Source organism: Equus quagga, chromosome 1 (genome assembly GCF_021613505.1).
Source record: "Equus quagga isolate Etosha38 chromosome 1, UCLA_HA_Equagga_1.0, whole genome shotgun sequence".
In the NCBI taxonomy this organism is placed as follows: Eukaryota; Metazoa; Chordata; class Mammalia; order Perissodactyla; family Equidae; genus Equus; species Equus quagga.
In genome coordinates this window covers 121,896,973-121,918,737 of record NC_060267.1, presented here as the reverse complement: position 1 = coordinate 121,918,737, position 21,765 = coordinate 121,896,973, and the positions used below count along the sequence as shown (strand labels likewise).

Genomic DNA, 21,765 nt, shown 5'->3' with positions numbered 1-21,765 from the left:
GGGGGCGGCGGGCTGAGGAAAGGGTGTGGCTGGCGAAGGAACGACCCAGTCCTGTATGGCGAGCTCAGAAAGCCCCTGGCATCAGGCAATGGCGGAGGAAGGCAGGAGGCAGGGGAACAGTGACTTGGAAGCAAAAAGACTTGTAGCTGAGTCCAAGGGAGCCACCGTCTAGGGCAACAGGTCTCACACTTAAGCCTCCAAAGCAACGTCCCCCCCAGAGCTGTTTAAAATGCAGATTCCAAGGGCCAGCTCTGTAGCATAGTGGTTAAGTTCACGTGCTCCACTTCAGCGGCCCAGGATTCGTGGGTTTGGACCCTGGACACAGACCTACACAGTGCTCATCAAGCCATGCTGTGGCAGCATCCCACGTGGAAAACAGAGGAAGACTGGCACAGATCTTAGCTGAGCAACATTCTTCCTCAGGCAAAAAGAAGAAGATTGGCAACAAATGTTAGCTCAGGGAGGATCTTCCTCACCCCCTCCAAAAATGCAGATTCCCAGTCCCTAACACCATAAATTCAGACTCCAGAGTCAATGGAGGATTAACAAATGCCTACTGGCTGCCTGGAGGACTAAGGGAGGGCCACCACATAATCACTACTTCACTTACTAAGAGAGATCAGCCTGCAGACCAGTCTACCTAAATTGGCAGATCACCAAAGGTGGGTTGTCACTATTTTTCCGAAGTGTGTACCTGCAGGCCTTCCCTCAAGCTCCCCTCCACCACCTGGAATCCCTGCCTCTATCTGTCCACTAGAATGAGACTAAAGATGACGAAATTAAAAACAAAAAGCAAAAGATTTGATCCTCCACACCCAGGCCCAAGGTTCTAAATGCTTGCAGAGTTTCAGCAGTAACCCCTGAGTAACCCAAGGAGCCACTCTCCCTATGGTTTCTTGTGTAAATGAAACTGTTGCAAGGCCTTGGCTTCCTTTCCTATTAAAAACCACCAGGGCCACAGTTTTCAATTAACTGTGTCAGCCCACCACCCTGAAGCAGCCCAAGTTCAATATGTCTTTCCCCTGCCCCCAGCTTCCGGTCTCCACCAAGCACTTCACACCTCCCTATTGTAAACCTGTCCAGAGCAATTACCCTGCCTGTGTTTGGACAGCCTCAGTACTGCATTTCTGTCTAATTTATAGCAGCAAAGCTGTGTCGGCAAAGACAGGCTTGCCCTGGAGCAGAGGAAATGCGGAGAAAATGGTCAGACTTGGCTATAAATGCATATGCACAGCAAATATCCTCAGGTTAGAAGAGGGCAAATGTTCCCACTCTCCTAGTGGCAAGCTCCTCTGTGATGAGCTCCCATGAAGCGTCTCAAATCTGGATTCACGGCAAGAAAACCACTGTTCTGTTCTAACACATTTCCTCCTTCACCTGGGATTACAAACAGGGACGCACATGAACCAAACCAATCAGGCAAGTACTGTCCATTGTATTTCTACTGGAAGATCTTGAAAGTCTCAAAAATCTTAAAAATACAATTCTTTTCAACTAGGAAGATAAGTCAGAGACTAGCATCCCTTCCTGGGGAATATCCCAAACCATCCAAAATTGTACAACCTGTCTCTTTTTGGGCAAAGAATCTGAATAGACATTTCTCCAAAGAAGATACACAAATGGTCAATAAGCACATGAAAAGATGCTCAGCATCACTACTCATTAGGGAAATGCAAATCAAAACTACAATGAGATACCACTTCACACCCACTAGGATGGCCATCAATAAAAAGACACACAATAACAAGTATTGGTGAGACTGTAGAGAAACGGGAACTTTATTCACTAGGGGAAGTGCAACACTGTGCACACAGCCTCTGGGAAACACTCCAGCAGTTCCTCAAAAAGTTAAACATGGCTACCATATGAACCAGCAATTCCACTCCCAGGAACGTACCCAAGAGAAATGAAAACATACATTCAACACAAAACTTGTACACCAATGTTCAAAGCAGCATTATGCACAATAGGCAAAAATTGGAAACAATCCCAAGTCCATCAACTGATGAATGGATAAACAAAATGTGGTACATCCATAAAATGGAATGTTACTCAGCCACAAAAAAAGGGAAAGAATGGTTGATACACGCTACAACATGGAAGAACCCTGAAAACACTAGGCTAAGTGAAGGAAGCTAGACACAAAAGGCCACGTATTGTATGATTCCACCTACATGAAATGTCCAGAACAGGCAAATCCGTAGAGCCAGAAAGTAGATGTTGTCAGGGGAGGGGAAGGAACAGTGGGGAGAGACTGCTAATGGGTACAGGGTTTCGTTTTGGGGTGATGAAAATGTTCTGGAATTAGTAGTGATGGTTCCACAGCTCTGGGAATATACTAAAAACCCTGAAACATATAATTTAAAAGGATGACTTTTATGGTATTTGAATTATATCTCAATAAAGCTGTTAAAAAAAAAAAAAAGAAGAAGAAAAAGAAAGAAAAAAACCTGCTGCCTTAGCAGGCTCTCAAAATTCCAGCCTAAAAATGCCACCTAGCTACTTCTGTACCACAAAAATGCAGAAATAACCTCTTCCTCTAAGTGCTAGTAGATAAATGAAGTGGGGAACAGGCAAAATAGCCACATTTCGGATGGCAGAGCTACGATCCCACCATCAAAATCTCTTCCATTGGATCAGCTTTCTTGCTTCCTAAACTGTGCTACCCTCCCTGCCACAGAGCTGCTCTCGAATCCACCAGAAGTAGAAAATCTCACTTGGAGTTTATCCTCCCACAGAAAACAAATTCCCAGGATTTCGAAAGATCATTTTTTTCCTTCATTTAATTATTTATAAGGCTGTGAAAAGCAGGGTTCCCAATGGCCAGTCATTCAAAAATTAAGAACAAACCAGAAGGTAGGAGGAAATGTCACCACAATGGGGAGAAAATAAATTAGTTAGATTAAGATTAAGATCTAAACCCCTTTCTGTGTTCTCGCAGGCAGATTTTAGAATAACAGCATGCTATTTCTGGAAATGTCCCTCCAGAGGAAAAGCTGGGAGGGTGGGGTGGAGACTCTACATTTCAGTTTTCGATTAAAATTTGCTGAAGTTGACTGAAAGCAGATATAAATGGCCAACACTCCCACCTGACCCCACCCACACACAGGTATGCTGGTCCTCCCTGGCCGAGAGCATGACCCTCCATGCCTCAGGTACCACACTGCAGCACTGCCCTCGCCAGCAAAGATGTAGTTAACTGGAAAGTCCGAAAGTCTACTGGGGCCAGGATGCGAACCAACATCAAAGAGATTCCAGTTGCTCCCCTTGTGCAATAAACTTCTTTCACCCAACATCATTCACACTTTCAGAGTGCAAAGTTCACTCTGATATTGGTGGCTTTCTCACTTTGTAGCTTTTTTGGCAAGTGCCCCTTGGCCTAGTTGTTCATTAATATATAATCAGAACATTAAAAGCATTGTTTCACCTTCTATGGAGGCTGGGGCCAACTGAATAAAGCCTACATTGTCCCTAGGGGGATGGGGGGTGCAGGAACCACCTTGCAACTGGCAGAGAATTCAAAGATGCACAGATCGGCGGGTATGGACATGTACACACACTCACACACACACAGAGTTAAGTATTTCACAAGATGTTTTTGATATTCCTACACGGCAAAGAGCTAAGATTAAAACGTTTATCTTACCACAGAAATTGACCTGGCATTTCTTTCCTTTTAAGCCTTTCAACACCAAATTACTCCCTACCTTTAAAACCTCTACAGGAAGTAGTGATATCTGTGGCAGAAAGACAAAGGAGCGAGAAGGGACGTCTTCAGTGCGACCAGACTGCCTATGATGAGGCTGGCTAGGGCACTACTTTTACTTTTCAGATCAGACACGCACAATGACAACTCACTTTTGAGCCCATGTTTACTTTGCTGGAAGCCACATTCTAAACATGAGCTCGTCTGTAGAAGGGAAGCAGCTTACGGTCCAACCTTGTTTATGCTCCAAGTAGGTTTGACAGAAAAACCACATCAATTTGTTTTAAAATAATTCCCGTTTGCTGGAAGCTGTTCCTGAAGGGTTCCCCGCCACGCTAATCTGCTCTGATTCCTACCAGCTGTAGGTACCAGGCACGCCAGCCACAGATAGGGTGGCCTGGGCACACGCGGGCTGGCTGGACAGGGCTGCAGCAATCTGGGGCTAACTTCTGGGGCTCCACAAAGCCACTGCAACATCCCCCATCCAGGACACACAATCAACATCAGGTTAAGAAGAACACAAAAACACTTCCTGGTTCAGAGTCAAAATTTGCAACACTCCCACACAGAGCAGAGTTCTCTGTGCAATTACACCTGGGGGGGGTGGGGTAGAGCCTTTTCAAACTCTCAGAAACACATCATCTCTAGTGTTAAGGACATGTATTTGTGTCCAAGCCCAAAGTTTACAGTGGATGGTACTCAGACCATTTAGTTGGCTAAATGAGCATCAGAAAAAGAAGGAAATTTAAAAAAGGAACGTCTATGAATAACATATGCAATGATCTTCAGCCTCCCCAACCAAAGAAACGCAGATTAAAATAATCCAATGCAATTTTCATGTATTAAACTGGTGTATGGTTACAGAAAAAAAAGCATCTAACGTTTGTGAGGGTGTGGGGAAAATGGGCACAATTTCACATGTAAATTGGTGGCTTCTTAGAAGCAGCTGTGCCAAAAGCCCTAAGAAGTTGCATGCCCAGAGTAATTTGGATTTACTAACTCATCCTAAGGAAATAAGAAATGTACAAACACCTATGTATAAGGATGTTTACCACACTTTAGAAAAAACCTAAATGCCCAGTATCAGGGAAAGTTTAATTGTGACTTAAACCGTATTTTAAAATATTTAAAGTCAAAGAAAATATTCATAATATTCAGTCTTAAAAAAAGCAGACATTATGTTGTACACCTGAAACCAATTTAATGTTATGTCAGTTATAACTCAATTAAAAACATTTTTTAAAAACTGAATTACAAATGAATAGCAACCCCAATTTTGTTTTTAGAAAAAGCCTCAAAATAGGTATTCAACCATAGGCATTCCTGGAAATTTATATACCAAACTGATAATATTTATCAATGGACAGATATCAATTATTCTTTTTTCTTTTGTAGTTTCCTCTTTATTCAATAAAGATGTCTACCATGTGTCACCAGAAAATGAAAAGTAATTAAAATAAAAGCATGGTAACTACGTCAACAGGTCAACAGCACTAAACCCTTTAACATAAGGTCACCACTCTATCACAGCTTACTGGGTACAAAAGGGCCTTCCTACAGACTCACAGCCCAAGATCTCAATACCACTAAAGCAAACATTTGAGGCAGCGCTCACAGCCAGAACACAGCTTTCCCACTGCCTCTCTTTAGCATCTCCGGTAGACTGCGCACACCTGACGTCCACGCCAAAAGGAGCCAGATTTAGAACCCTGTCTGCCCAAAGTCTCCTGCCATGGAAGCGTCTATAAATCTAAGTTGCTAGTTTGGCTTGAACCACCAAGGGCATGGTAACCTGCCCTCAGCGTTCTTATACCTCATTCTGGTCAAGGAGAGCAGGCTTTCCGCTCATGCCAGCAAAGAGGGAGAAAAATGACCTTGGCCTGGTCCACCCTTTTTGTCAAAGTAGAGGTCTTAGCAAAGTAAGGAAGAGCCAAGCAATCTAAACCAGCTGCCTGGCCGGGGCTCAGCATAAACTGAGCAGAGTAACCACAAGGGGAAGGGTGTCTAGACGGCCTCAGTCTATGGAAGAAGCAACCCTCCCCTAGAGTGTCAACTCTGTAAAAGCAGCCTTCAAACCTTGCTCCACCAAAAGAGCAGATGAGAGACCACGCCGACAGCTGGGAACTGCCCTGTGGGCTCCCTCGCCAAATGCAACACGGAGGAGAGCTGGCGGGTCTGGCCCACGCGCCAAGGACAGCCACTTGGGATCCAGGAGGGAAGCGACACCCAGGGACCCTATGTGGGAGACAGGTCACATGCAGTGCTTAAACTGAAAAGAGTTTCAGTAACGTTACTTGGATACAGGACTTAAAAGCCACCTTCCCAAAAGAGAGGGACGAGAAAGACTGTCAATGCTTAATGTGATACGTAAACTGCCTACCTGGCATCTTCCAACTTCTGTTCTACGTGCTGCTTCTTCCTTTCCATTTTTCTAAGTTTCTCAACACTGATATGTGGTGGGGGATGGAGGAAACTATCAACTAGATGAGGGGTATTTAGGAAACATACAGGCAGCCCTGGGAGGCCTAAATTATCTTGAGTGTCTGGGAAAGGTATTTCTATAGGACTTAGCGGACTAAACAGACTGAACACCAATAGTCCTACCTACATCAGTATCTGTACTGAGCATTTCTTGTGTCCCAGGCTTTGTGCTAGATTCTGGGACTACAACAGTGGATCAGAAACAAAGCCTGTCCCTGCTTTCAGGGAGCTTTCGGACTAATGGGGGAATGAGATATTAATCCAATCATGACGCGAAACTTCTGTATAAAGCACTGCAGAGTCCTTCAGGCAGGAATGTAACCCAGAGGGAAGGTCTGCAATGGTTTCCGGGAGGAGAAACTTTTAGGGGGGATGAGCAGAAGTCGGCCTGAAAAAGAAGGAACATTGCTCCAGACAGAGGGAACAGGATGTAAGGGACATGTGACACAGGCAGTATTCTAAGAGCCTGGAAAAAGTCCCACGTGGTGGCCAGGGCACATGGAGCAAGGTAGGAAAGAATGATGAAGGTGGAGCGGTAGCTGGACGGCCAGAGCTTTTAGGCAGTAGGAGTCACGTGTTCCAATTTGCAACTCTGCAAAGACCCCTGTCACTGGGAGCGGGGCAAGAGAGATGTGAGTAAAAAGCTCTCTGCTCTCCCTAAAGTCTGCATAACACAAAGAAATAGTATAGAAGAAAAGGTGAACATAAAATTTATCAAAAAAAATCACTCATGAATTCTACCATTCTTCCTTCCATCTCTCTGCTGTGGTCCTTTTTTAAAATGAAGGGTGGGGGCAGTGGGTCACTGGTGGCCACAGCAGTCTCCCAGAACCACATATATAGCTCACAGGGCTGCACAACCCAAGGCATGCCAAGGATTTCAGGCAGAGTATAAACTCCATCGGCAGGCTAAACTGTTTATATGTTCTGGAGTTAAAAATACACCACTCAGGTCAGCGTTAACACCAGGGCCTTATCACCAAGGCTGTTTGTAAGCTGGTTACACAAGGCCAGCCTATGACTCGCCCATCTTTTAAATGTGCCTCGATCTGCAAATTGTCTAACGATACATCAGTGAGATTATAATAAAGCCACCAAATATACACGCATTTGAGAAAAACACTTTCCAAACCCAAGGATACTTTACTGTTTATAAATAGTTTACTTTTTTTGATCCCCAAGCATGTAATATTCGCAGTTGCTCCAGAAACCAAAGAAACATGGAATGGGAACACAAACCACAACCTAACAGAAACAATAAACAACAGATGGCGAGACATATGCGCATGCGACCACCCCCTTCACCAAAGGGGCACACCCAAAATGGACTGTGACACACAAGTCTGCCAATGAAGAAGCGTGCTCTTCAAGATCACATTCAGGACGCCACTTACGGAGCACTGGCTCTACGGCCAGAATTGTGCTAGGTCCTTCAGGCCACCAGAGTTGAAGGACCCATCATCGGCCTCAAGGAAGTCACAGACTTGAAAGGGAGGCAAGACAAACACAAGACAGCAGTCAGTACTAGTCTCACGGTATTCCTTCTACATACAATCATGGAGAATCAGGTTTGAGTTCTAACTCTGGGAATTGCTAGACCCTGGGCAAGTCATTCAACCACTCTGGGCCTCAGGCACAACAGAGAGGTAACAGATTTCACAGTCAAGATGATAATCAAACTAGTTCATGTACATGTGTTCTGCTGCAAAAACGGCAATTGCTAGTACTGCTATAGTTATAATAGGTAACACTCCTCAAACTTCTGCTATGTGTTAGGCTCTCTTCTAAAAATCATAAATTATTTCAATTTTGTCCTCAACACAAATTAAGTGAGGTGGGCACGACAAGTATCCTCATATAACATAAGAGGAAACTGAGTCAGACAGCTGGGCTCCAGAGCCACCACTCTTCCCAAGGTGCCACCTGACAGAATATGGCTGCCTCATCCCCACAACCACCACCCCTCATAGCCACACAAGCCGAACAAAGCGGGGCTTTGTAGAAGACGAGGACACTGCATTATCTTCCCCAGCAGACCCTGAAACACCACTCTCCTCTGGGCTTTTCACTGGTGAACACAGCTTGAACTTATTTGAAGAGTTCAAGACAAATGCTAAAATAAACTCAGACTCTCAAGTCACATTTGCCTTAACTAATGATTCTGATTAGTTGATGTTTACGAAAATTTTTTAAATGTCATCTGTCTCAAAACAAAGGGGAGGGGTCCCAATAAATAAATGTGGTTCTCATATTGCTTTCCATATATGGACACGTCTATTTTAGGTATCGCAATCTCATGTCCAATTATTCTGCCAATTTCACCTCAATGCTCATTTTTTTTTTAAAACTCTGACTAGAATTTTCCAACTACACTGTAACTTTAAGCTTTTGTGTTTCTTCTACATTTAAAAAGAATGCCATTTCTCAATATATAACTCCCAGATGTAGAATTCACAGATGATTCATCTCGCAGAACAAGTGTTCGGAGACATCAGCTCCAAATAGAGGAAAAACTTGGAATTCCCTTCTCTCTCAAAGTACAAACTCGCCTAGATCTGCTCTGCTCAACAAAGTTTGTTTTCAATTATATTTCCAAGTTCTTTTAACAATAACTGCATGGCGTCTGGCACTGACACATCTGATTCTTTGAAGTGGTTCGCAAGCAGAAAGTAGAAAATAAGGAGAAAGGGGAAAGGAAAGGAGGAGCATCCATAATTTTTGTTTTAGGTCAAATATTCTTTCTTTGACATAAAATCAGACAAACAACAAGCTACGACTTCTCACCGAAGGTCCACACTGCAAGGAGCACCACCAGTGATTGAAGAAAGCCTCTGAATTGACCTCTTTATCCATCAGCTGGCTCTTGATGGGAAAACAAATCCTCAGCACAAAAAAAATACGGCCTTTTACTCCTCATATCTGAATTCCAAAACCACTTTTGTTAAGTCCTCCCCACAGATCACTTAGGAGTGATCACACTTTGGGGATAAACCTCAGAACCTCTCTGAGAAACAATGAAAAGGAGGAATCCTTTCCACCCAGAAAAAAATGTACCACGCCCCAAGAAGGAAAGTGATAGGGTAATAAACAAGTAATTATCAATGGATTCCTAGGTACACGAAATTGGACAAGCCCTACAGCATGCTTTCAAGTCGAAGTGGAGAAAAAAGAAGGATGTGTGACAACTTATCTAACAGATAGATTCTGAGAATCCTCTGGGAGAAGACTAGATATAAGTAAGAAATTCACCAGAACATGTCAAGCGAGTTAACAGAGAAAATATCTGACAGTGACAACCGAGGCTCATGGAAGGGTGGGAAGATTATCTGGCCTATTTTGATTTCAGAAAGCACAAGGAAAAAGGCCACCTTTAAGTCTTAAAGGGAGAATGTTTAATAAAAAAAAAAAGTCTAGTTCTTTGGTCAATTTCCTTTAGTCCTAAAGTAGTCCCTAATTCCTGTTAAATTTCCTGTTAAGAAGTTCCAAACCACTAATTGTGCCTCCAGCTTCGCTGCGTTTTAGCTGTATCCCCAAACAAGGTTCCAAATTCCCAAAATTTATTCTAAAGAAAAAAACAGAAAAAAAAATCCAGAGGTTCCATCTTAAGAAAATTTACATGACAAAGAATAAGTGAAAGGAAGAGAAAAGCCCAAGAATTTCCACTGAAGACACTAACAAATTCCATGTGGAAAAAAGGTAGATATTGAGAATACAGAAAATAAAAGCTTCTAGATTCCGCATGATAAATAAAGTCTTTTAAGGAGACCAATTATGAGAGGGATAACGATTTTCAAGAACGGTGTTTGACCAAGAGGAAACCAATGGAAACTCAGGCAGATGGGTAGATTTGATATAAACTGAACCAAAAAAACAGCAAGAGAGAGAGACTTCAAAATTGCAGAAAGAAAGCCACTGGGCTGTACATATTAAGCTGTTGAGTTTCCACCCTGAAGGCTACACGTGAAAGATCTCCCTGGTAAAAAGTTGAAAGCTACTCTGATATCCGCCATGTTCTCTGCATGTAGTGAATGGCAAACCAGCTCAGAAAGGACAGACAAGGTAGTACACAGCTGCTGGTCCTTTGGCGATTACTATCGAATGTTACAGATAGCCCATCCCATCGTTCAAGGCAGTTTATCAGCTTCCCCTACAACTTCACTCACCCCAACTATGCACAGAAGGCCTGCTTGAGATAGATGCTGCCTGCAGTGGCCCTAAGAAAGGCAGAGATAAGCGACTCTTTAGAAAAATAGGCCTTTAATTTATTTGCCTTTTTTGACCTAAGTTCTTAAAAAGCTAAATCAAAGGCCTAAAGTAGGTCTGCACCATCTTCTTTAGGTTTTCTTTGGGCCAAAGGGGAAAAGAAGCCAATAACCTAAGAAAGTAATACTGTGGAGTATTTGCTCCCCTCAATAACACCTAGGGTCCCACACACCCATTTCCCTTTGCAGCTCAGGATGTCCCTCTGAGGGTTTCACTCAGAAGCACTGAACACGCAGAGACTACTTTTAAGTAGGTATCCTAGACACACAGGTCAACTTACTAACTCTTACCATCCAATCAGTAAGCAGTTTATTCCCGCTTTGCTTCACTTAGGATAGAATCATAAACCTGAAAACAAGGAGTCTTAGAAGTCAGACATTCCTTTACAGATAGGAAATTAAGTGATTAGCCCAAGGTCACCCTGCCACTCAGTGACAGAGCTGGCACAAACCCCTAAGGTCTCCTGATACCCAGCCATGGGCTGTTTTCCTATCCTACTACATTCCTGCCTTTGTAGCTTCAACAAAATTAATTTTTTCCATTAGGTCAATAGTTTTTATCCCTCTTTGGTCAAGAACCCCTTTAACAAGCTCAGTGAAAATGTGGGCTCCTTCCTGCCCAGAAAGATGTATTGAGCTCCAAGATTTCACACATAATAAAGTTCCCTAGACCACTCCCACACCCCCCAAATAATATTTGAGGTAAGCCAGTATTTTAGGACAGTCTGGAATTCAATATAATTGAATCATTTCTAAGTATTATTTCAAATGAACTTGTGAAAGAATCCTAAAAATCTCCATAGAAGAGTTCCTGATTTTTCTCTTGGGCAAAGCACAGCCCCTCAATGAGGCCAAACCACCCGTGGCCAGGAGTCCTACCCACACACCAAATCTGAGAAAACATTCGGAGGAATTAGGGATGAGGCAGACCTTAATAGCTACAAAACATTGTAGTTTGCTTTCTGGATCTCCTCTCCTCCGAACTTGAGAAGGAAACCCTTGTCCCATTCGAGCGGCAGCTTCTGCATCCATCACTCCGTTGCAACAACAACCAACTTCCTGGAAGCAACAAGCTCTTCTGGCTGTTTATAAGTTTTGCAAGCACTGGGAGCTCGGGAGCCAGAAACTGACACCAGCCCAGGTGGAGGGAGGAAATCACAGACTCCCCCCTACCCCCAATATCTTTTTAATTAAAAATAAAACAAAAACTAAAATGTAAAGAAAGCGAATGGTGCTGGACCAAGGTAGTGCACTGCTGAAATCAGATGAAAGAACAAAGTCCTACCAATTGCAAAACAGAAATTAAATTCACAGTCAGAATTTCTCAAGTGTGAGTTTCTCCCCCCATAAATTTTTCTTAAACCCTCTGGCATGTGTTTCCACTTTTCTAAACAAAGAATACACTGTAAGATGGTATCTAATCAAATATCATATAAATTTAATTAAGCTTAATATATTCATGAGTTTAACCCAACCATGTTGGACAGCTTTATCTACCGGAATTAAATTTTCACAAGTAGAATATGGAAATCATTCCATAAACTGTGACAAAGTGAATGGAACTTGGATGACTATGTAACTCCCATTCGGGTTCCTAACTAAGCTGCAGCCAGCATGAAATCTATTCTAAAAGGGAGTCCTAACTAACAAGGTAACAGGCTGTGGAGAAACCAAACTATGGACTTCTACAAAACAAAACAAAACAAAACCATTCTGCAGCTACTTGGAGAAAAGCATTTTCAAATCTGTGTGAAGTTTAAATCGAGCACAGAAGGTTCCAGGAGCCTAGTTCTTTGCTTTTTGAGGATTTTCTTACAGGGTGCCTCTAACTCTATTTAAAGCAGCCTCAAGTAGCCACAGCTGGAGGGTCAGGCCTTGCAAAGTAAACAACAGTTAACTCAATTCAGACTCATGACTTAACTACAACCAATGGCTAATTATCCCTCTATTAACCAACAATATCTGAAATATCACTTTTTAAATGACCCATTCGTAATTACATTTGTTCACTAATGGATTCTAATTAACAATTAATAGCATAGTAGAAACCTCCCAATTAAGAGCTACATAAGAGAGAGGAGAGTTCATCAGAATTGCACATTTCTGGGAAAGGACTCTAGGACAAAAGAACTTTCTAAACACCTCCCACAGGAGAAGGAAAACGGTATTCTGAGAACATATTAATTAAGAGTGCCCACAGTAGATGCTCAATAAACATTCTGTAAATATACAGCTCACCAAAATTCCCTTTGGAAAAACATACTTAAATGTTGATTTCTTTAAGAAGTTGTTCACATTCACATTTCTTAAAACCACTCTATAGTGAATTGTATGATATGTGAATTATATCTCAATAAAGCTGTTAATAAAAAAAACTACAGGGGCCAGCCCCATGGCCGAGTGGTTAAGTTTGCGCACTACGCTTCAGTGGCCCAGGGTTTCGCTGGTTCGGATCCTGGGCGCGGACAAGGCACCGCTCATCAGGCCATGCTGAGGCGGCATCCCACATGCCACAACTAGAAGGCTACACAACTATGTACCAGGGGGCTTTGGGGAGAAAAAAGGAAAAAATAAAAAATAAAATCTTTAAAAAAAAAAAAAACTATAAATTTACAGATGAAATGACATGCTTGGATTAGCTTCCAAAACACACAGAAGAGAAGTGCATTGGGGCAGAGATCAAAGAAGAGCCAGGAGTTGATAACTGTTGAAGCTGGGAGAGAGTTAACTACATTATTCTGTCCATTTGTGTAGATGTTTGCTATCTCCATAATAAAAAGGTAAGGAAAAACACCCTGTACCAACAGAAGTGAATAACTTTATTTAAAAGTACCTGGCTGCATATCTAATGTTCCCTTAATTCAGATTTTGTTTTAAAAAATCAGACTTCTCAGATCTCGCAAGCAAAAGCAGCTGTATCTGCTACAGCCTACTTTCTCATCAGTTGTCACTGTCTCTGCCTAGGCAGGGCCCATGTGTCAATTTCTTTTTATCCAGCTCAAAGTGCTAATGCTTGAGACACAAAGATTTGGAACTAAAGCGAGATTCTCTCTCTCCCAGTTCAAAAGCGCTCAGTCCCTCTCATGATATCCAACAGGGTAGCATCACGTAGGCAATCCAGCGAGCAAGGACTGATCTGTTGCATGCATGCTCTGACCAAGACAGGTAGCAAAGTATTTGAACAGCAAACTATAAATGATGGAAGGAGCACAGGACAGGAAGCAGGGGTGGAGGGGACACTGGCTAAATGCTGCATAAAGGAGTCTTAGAAGATGAAGCTGTGAGATCTCTTTTATCAGCTAAAAACACCCCCTTCATTATCTCCACTGTATTTCTCAACATCTACATAACTCTGCTTACAGGACAGACCCTCACTCATTTCATTCATTTTCTTCCTAATAACATGAGACCTTGAGGAAAAAAAATACATGTAGATCATGAAAGATTAGAGACCTACACAGCACAAAAGTTTAAAGAATAATCAATGCAAAGTCCTTAAAAAGAGACAGGCCAGGCTTTCTTTAAACTCTCTGAACACCACCGTCTGCCAAGACAAACTCAACAAGCAGTGATTGGAACCTGTATCCTGGTTCACAAGGAAACCAAGTGTATTAGGACTTGCAGAGATGAACGGATTGGTTGTTCGCACAATGGGCTTTACCGGTTATGCTAGATTAAATAGTAATAAAGACGCAAACAATCGTGGCCGTTCATGTGGGCAAGGCTGTGAATCAGGGCCATTCACTGGGGAAGGGACGCAGGCACAGGTGCAGAAGTAGCAACAGCAAACAGCTTTTCAGGTGGCATCCTTGCCAGATGCCTCAAATGACCCTGTGCTCACCTCCCATGTCCCCTACAAAGTCACTGTACGGTTGCAAACAAACCAAAAGCAATGAAAAACGGCAGAGCTCTGCAGCTCTCTGCATTGAACCCAACAATCGTCTCCCCTCACACCTCCTCCTCGCTGAAATATTTCCAAACAGAAGTGGGCACAGCACAGGATTCGGTCGGCCCCACAGTCTGTAACCCAACCCCTGTTTGGAAGAGCACACCTGCATTCTTCCAAGCTATTGACTGAGGGGCGCTACTTGCACCTTGGTAGGGCTCGGTTTCCATGAAACCCTGGGAAATAATAGCATAAAATCATTAGTTTAAGGGCCTCTCACTTCTCTCCCTCCTTCCCACACCCCACCTCCCAAAAGGATAATGCTAAATAGACAGGAGTATTTGCACAACTGGAATACATTTATAAACCCCCTCAATAATTTCTGCTAATTGTATAATGTGTATAATTTGTTGCAACTGTTCATAGCTTCCCACCGGTTTGTCTGAAATTCCCAAGGGCACATGAAGTGTCACTTGTTTCACTCTATACTATCACCAAAAAGTTTATGAGAGAAGGCTGCTGGCTTGTGAGCCTTGCCACCTGCCCACTCCAAAAGAGGCTTCCCATGAGAAAAGTAAACTCTTCCCAGGAGGCCTCTGTCACCAGGAAATCTGACCTGGAGAGACTGGCCATGCGAGGATGCAAAATTTGAGCTCAGGAGGCCTTAACCTTCCAACTGTGCTCCGGAATCATCAACAAATTGACCCACATTGAGGAACTGGGCTAAACACATGTGTCATCTGTCTTCACCTCAGCTGTAAGACAGAATGTTATCACCCCCTTAGTAGAAATGAAGGAAAGAGGTTCACCCCAAATCACACACACAGCTGCAAGGTGGTGGGGCCAGGAATGGACCCTAGAAATAATTTTCAGTCTCTTCATCACTATTCCCTAGTGAAGGGTGTGCGCTGGGGGGACCACCACAGATGAGGGCGCCTGCATATTTAACAGAGTAAAAGTGAAGAAAGATTCTCCTCACTTGTACTCTTTTCCCATCAATAACCCAACCAAAGACCCGCGGTACAGTTGGGCAGCGAATGCCCATTCAAAGGACAATCTGAAGAGCTGAAGGCAGGACACAAAAAGTGTGAAACTTGAGGAAATGGAGAAACAGCTTTTTAAAAGAGAGTGACTTTTATAAGCAGATGGGGTTTATAGCTTGTGTTTCAGAAGACTGTGCATAAAGTACTTGGATAAAAATCACATAGAAAGTATTAAATAATATAAAACATAATAGTATAGAAATATATAAAGCATAAAGACTTTAGATAAGAAAAATTCAGAAGCATACTCCCTCCAAAAGAAAAACCAGGATACAAATTGGCAACTTACACTTAGATCACAGACAAACCAGAATTTTCATTTTTTTCTACAATCTTGACTTACCTATTCATTTTGCTTAGTGACAACAACGGTCATGTATCAATTTCTTCAGCAGAAAATTTCTAGTCCCACTCATGTAATTGGCCAATTAATTAGTCAGACTGTACTGCTATTCTAACTTCTGCAGTTACATAAAAAATAAATGCAGGTTCCAAGAGGGGAAACTATGGTGAAAATTTTAACCTCTGGTCTTCAAAGTCCTACTTCTTTGCATGGGGAGCTAAGAACAAATCTGAGCTTCTTACTGATTCCCACAGTTTAACTTGAAATAAAAGCAGAAGACAATCACATTACTGACACATAACACAAACTGAAGCCATGAGGTAGATGGAATGGACCCCAAAAGCTCAATGTCACGCTTAAGTCATAAAAACACCACTAGCGATCCCTGAATTTCCCACAGGCCAGGGAACATCAGGGACTTTTAGATATTTTCCCTCCTCTGCCTGGGAATTTTTCTTCCACCCCTCCTCCCTCCAGTCTCAAGACAATGCCTTCAGCCTTTGAAACTGCATCCATTGTAAACAGCTCTGAATATTAACACAGCCCAGAGTCCTGTTCGCTTTTAAAAGACCCCCAGGGTTTCAAATTGCAGCCGTTGAGGAGGAGAAAGGTCCCAGTAAGTAAATGTCACCAAGCTCATTCAAAAGGAGTTGAAAATTAGGCTTGCTCATGAAACTTAAAAGTCCTTCAACCTATGGGGTAAGTTAGAGGAATCCCTTTGAGTTTTAAACAAATGAGAAAAAGAAAAAGAAAAAAAAGACCCTGGTACAACCAACATTATTTATTGTGTATAGTGACTTTCAAATCAATGCATCCCTTTTCTAGATGTCCCTCTCCTGCGGCTGTCACTGTTAAAATAACCACAGGCTATTTTCAACAAGCTCCTTCTCCAGCTAACAGAGCTTCGGGGCTTTAGCAGGTGCATGAAACCGGGCCAGGTGCATTGTTAAGCCACACAAAACCCTAGCGGCTCTCTGCATTCCTGTCCACCCTGAAAGGGAGGATGCTGAAAAGACTTAGCACCAAGGAGACACCTCTGCAGGATGGGGAGAGGCCCTTCCATTGTGAGCACGGTGTCTGAGGGAGAGAAAGGTCAGCCAGAGGCCATCCCAACATGCTCAAGGAAGGCTGTGTGGGGAACCCAGGCAAAGGAATTAACACTGCAGAGAAAGAAACCTTCAGGTTGAGGAGCAGAGCTGGAGGGCGCGGATGCTGGTTCACCCACTAGGAACCCACTCTCCTTACACTGCACTGAATCGTCTTCATCTTTTTGGATAATACGTTCAAAAATCCGAAGTTTGTGAAATCTAGTGACCAAATGTAATTATGGAAAGAGATGAGCACATTTCTTTTTAAAACAGTCCCTTGAAAAGTGGGCAAGAACAGCTCTGACATATCCTAAAGGCCAGAGGGACACTGTGTGCCAACACAGTTCATTTACATTGGTCCCTGGCAGTCTCTGGGCACTTCATAATTGCACAGTACTCAAAAATTCGATTTTATGGCCATAATTTCATATCAGAGGGACTTAAATAGCATGCCTTTCTCTCAAGGCAACCAATGTTATTTGCCAGAGACTTCCCCTTACTCAAAAAAAAAGTGTCAGAGAACTAGTGTTCCACCATGGAGGGGACGTGAGGCCCGGCTTCTGACACTTGTTGCAAAGGAAGGGACTCTGAGTTCAACGAAAGCTCCGTTAACCTTTGAAAGTGCTCAATCCTTTCAGATTTTCTCCCTGTCATTGCCCCATGTTTATGAGGCTCCCGCTTCCAAACGACTCTTTACCCATCCCCACAAATCGGAAGATGTTCAGGGTCTGCTGAGTTCTTCTTAAATGACATCGAGACACAAAGAGGAAAAGGGCAGAAGGGAAGACCTCAGGACAATCCAGACCATAATCTACTTCTTAAAAAAAAAAAAAAACACAAGCATCTCAGCTTAGGTTCTGGAACAATTCGGTCATCTGCACTTTCAAACTAATTTGCATAAACAGGATGGGAAGTATTTTCCAATCCCTTAATTCACAACACCCTGCACACCTGGGCCTTCCAGCACAGCTGTAAAATTTGAAAGACAAAGGCACTCTTTGCTTCACAACTACAATGGCAGCCAAGGCTTGTGTTTATTTTCTAATGTAATAATAAGCACCACTTAGGTGCCCAAACTGACAAGCTTAGCTTTAAGTCACCCAGGTTTGGTCCTGCAAGTACATAAGGAGACAAAATAGAAAGAGACCCAAATCAATATCTTCATCCTAATGTGGCGCAGGATAACCACACTTGGTGTCCTTCAGTCAACGTCCTTGCTTCTGAGTGCCATGGCCCCGCACACTGAGACAGACCCTCAGGGGTGGTTCTTCCCCCAGGGTCTGCCTTCCTTCCTATCACAATCCCATTAGGCCATCATTTAGTCCCTGGAATCTGTAAGCCAGCAAACTTCTATGTTCAACTTCATGCCACAGATAGAAGTATAAGGTAAGTTGTATTTAATACTTCTTAAACAGCTTCTGAAGCCATGCTCTCAAAAATAATTTCAAAGAAAGCAAACATCTGAGTTCTAAGAAGTTCAACTTCTTCTACGGTTCTGGGAAGTTGGAATAAGGCTTGGCAGTGCTTGGTGCTATTTATGAATGTGCTGGTTGGACTATGCCAATCTCACCTACGTAATGGGACAGCAGACTCAGTGAGGGCGCGACTACTACAACTATAAGTTATTGTGCTGAACAAGTTATCCTCAGGCCCCAGGAATGAACGTATTTTCCCCTCTACCAGCACCATTCCATTTCTTCTATTCAAACTACACTTACATTCACTATTAAAAACTTTTACTTTCCTGACACTAGGCCTAAGAGCAACTCCAAAATTAGATGCACTGTTTACAAAAGCAAAAAAAAAAAAAAGTTCCATAAAGCCACAGGTCCCCTTCTATCTCGAATCTACAGCCTGAAATTATTTGAACTAGCTGCAGTAAATCTAGTTCATGGGGTTATAAACTAGCTCAAAGCATTTCTAGACACAATAGATTCAAAGAGTATAAACTTGGTGAAACTACAAAATACTTTATCATATTATATAGAGAGATTTTCTCCCCTATAGTCTTGCTAACTCACAGCCAGAAATATAAACCGTACACATATCCTAATGGAAAATTTGTAATAAGACTAATAACTTAAATGGAGAAATCTGAAGTCTAGAAAAAAAAACACATTTGCTTGATTTTTCTTTAATCAGAAAAAAATAACTTCACAAATATTTTCCAAAGGATTCCCATTTTGTCCTGAATACCATATTGCCACATACTCAGCAGAAGTCACACTATTCACATCTTGAAATCTAAGCAGTTAACACCCTATAATCAGTAGAATCAAGCCTGCTAAAGCTCAAAATACCTAGTTTGGTATTTACTGATCATCAAATGTGTGAGTAAAAAAAGAAAAGACTGTAATTTTAAAGGTATTTATGCCATATGAAAGAAATGTCATGCAGGCAACAGAAAGCCCAAAAAATGACCAGTACTTCTGCTCCAAAAATTAAAGGGCAAGGCAGACCAGATCTTGTGACCATAGGAAAGAGCAAATAAGAGGACACCCTGTCCTCTCCGGGAAGTCACCACTTCTGAACTGTCTTCCCCACAATGCCACTGACACGTGGCATTAATAGTCACTCTTCCAACAGGTGAACACTTACGAAATTATTCTGATACTGCCCACATGATTTTAGTTTTTTAAGAGTATGTAAAGAAAAAACCACAACACCCCAGACTGCCCCAAGGAGATAAAAATACTACCTAAGGCAACGCGGGGCTCTATCTCCCACTACTTAACACAGCCACTGCCTGAGTTCAAACCCACACTAAGACCGCTGGTTTTCACTAAGTCAGTGATTTCACAGAAGCAGCAGTATACTGAAGAGAAAACCTAAGCGTAACTAACGGGTCCAGCTTCAGAACTCTGTAGTACTTGATCGTTAAGTAACATGTAGTGTGGGCCAAGTTAAAGATCTGTGCCCCGTTTTCAGAGGTACAGGATCTTCACATAAGAAAGGAATTAACTTCTCTTCTTTCCCCTCAAGGCAGCCAGAAAGATCCCCAGACCACATTTTCTCAGATCAAGCCACAGTTGTTCGTTAAAACTTGTGTCACCAGTATTGTTCCTCGTTTTTAAACAGTGAACGTCAAGCCTAAGGTTACTGTGCCTCTTCTATGTTCTAGGAAAAATGTCCAATTATTCAACTGAAAAGCAGACTATTCAAGATACGCCTTTTCTGGAAGGTACTAACAGTTCTGCAGAGATGCTAATTACTGATAACTGGACAGGATTTTTGACTCATGGACCAGATTTTTTAGAAGTGAAAAAAAAAGGCTATTACATTCTACCATATTTACAGAAATCTAATGTATTTTTTTCCAGCCTCCTGTAAGAAATGACCCACTAAGTTCTGAGAGGCCAAAATCCTGCCAGCAGAGAAAACAGCCTCTTTCAGGTGAAACAAACTCTGCTTAAATGAACCAGGTCCCTGGCACCCTCTCCTGAAGTAGCACTGCTCCAAAACTAACTTGCACCATTTATAGAGGACACATGCTGAAGGGTGGGCCCTACCCCACTGGATCATCAAGCCCAAAGGGGGACCTAGAAAAAGACAGGAAGCCTCTGGAACACAGTTCCCTAAAATGCCAGCCAGGTGGAAAGGGACAAACTCCCAGCAGTCACAGATCTCCAGGAACTCTCAAAGCCCCCTGATGCAGGGAGCCTCGAGGGAAGGCTGCCTTCTGCCCCAGCCAGAGCTAATTCAGGCCACCACGGTCCTGGGGGATGAGGAGGCGGCTACACACACGCTCTCACTAATAAATAATGTAAATGGGAGACCGGAGCCAAGAGTCACCTTCATTCATTCCCCACTGGAAGGCCAAGGAGCTCAGACACCGGAGAGTTGGGTTACAGGAGGGGAAAAAGAAACACATGCCCTCAGACCCCCAGACAAACTTCCTCACACTCTCCCCGCTCCAGATGTTTCCCACTCTCTCCACACACACATTCACACAAACACGCTCACCTCCAGAATCTCACTCACGAACTTCCAGATCGCCCTCACGCTCCACGGCTCATTCACCTCCAGACCCGTGTGACCATGCTCGCTCACCTCCAGACCCCCAAGACCCATGACCACTCACCTCCAGAGCCCCCAGAGACACGCTCTTTTCTCCTTCGGGCCCTCGCCACCCACGCTCACTCACCTCCAGCCCCTCACGACCCACGTTCGCTCACTCCCGGACCCCCACGAGGCACACTCTCTTCTGCACACTTCTCACGCACGCCTCTCCCTCCGGACCCCCGTGGACGACCTCACCGCTACGATCCCATGCTAACAGTTTCCCAGCCCACACAACTTCACACATACCTCCCTCAACCCGCACCCCTTCCCTGTCCCCAAGTGACAGCGCCCCGGGGCTCGGGGAAAGGGCGGCACTCACAGGCTCCGCGTCCAGGCGGGCAGGTCTCCGGGCAGCGCCGCTAACCCGCGCCCGCCGCAGTCCAGCGAGTCCCCAAGGCAAGTGCAGGCGGCCGGGCAGGGCGATCGCGGGCCGGCCGTGGCCGTGGCCGTCGCCGGCTCCGGCAGAAGCAGCAGCAGCAGCAGCCCCAGGAGAAGGCAAGGCGAGCGGCGCGGGGCCCCGAGTGCGCCCCGGACCGGCCGCGCCATCTTGTCTGGAGCGCGCTGCGAACTCCCGGCGCGGGGGCTGCGAGGGCCCGGGGGGCTCCGCTGGGCTCTAGGCTCCGCGCCGGGGCATGGCCGCCGGCACAAGTTGGCTCCGCGGCTGCGGCTCCGGCGCTCAGCGGGTCCCCGGTGCCCGGGCCGCTCCGCAGAGCCAGGAGGGGGCCGCGAGCCCCGTGCCCATCCGGGCCGACCGGCCCGTGCTCGCTGCGAACCCCACGGATCCGGGCCAGGGGTGCTCAGCGGGCGCTCTCCGTCCTCCGGCCGCGCTCCGGGCCGGCTCCCGAGCCCCAGAGCACGCCAAGTGCCGCCGCCGCCGCTGCACGCCGAGGGCAG

The 21,765-nt window shown here is 44.1% G+C and overlaps 1 protein-coding gene across 2 annotated transcripts in view; it reads right to left on the bottom strand.

The window, feature by feature from the left end:
- LRIG1 (leucine rich repeats and immunoglobulin like domains 1) overlaps positions 1 to 21,432 on the bottom strand; it is a 114,227-nt gene extending 92,795 nt beyond the window's left edge. For both annotated transcript variants that reach the window (XM_046676988.1, XM_046676997.1), the window contains exon 1: positions 21,191 to 21,432. In XM_046676988.1, coding sequence (XP_046532944.1) covers positions 21,191 to 21,417 — 227 coding nt within the window. In that variant the 5' untranslated portion in view covers positions 21,418 to 21,432. The remainder of the gene's footprint in view (positions 1 to 21,190) is intronic.
- Between the last annotated feature and the right edge of the window lie 333 nt (positions 21,433 to 21,765).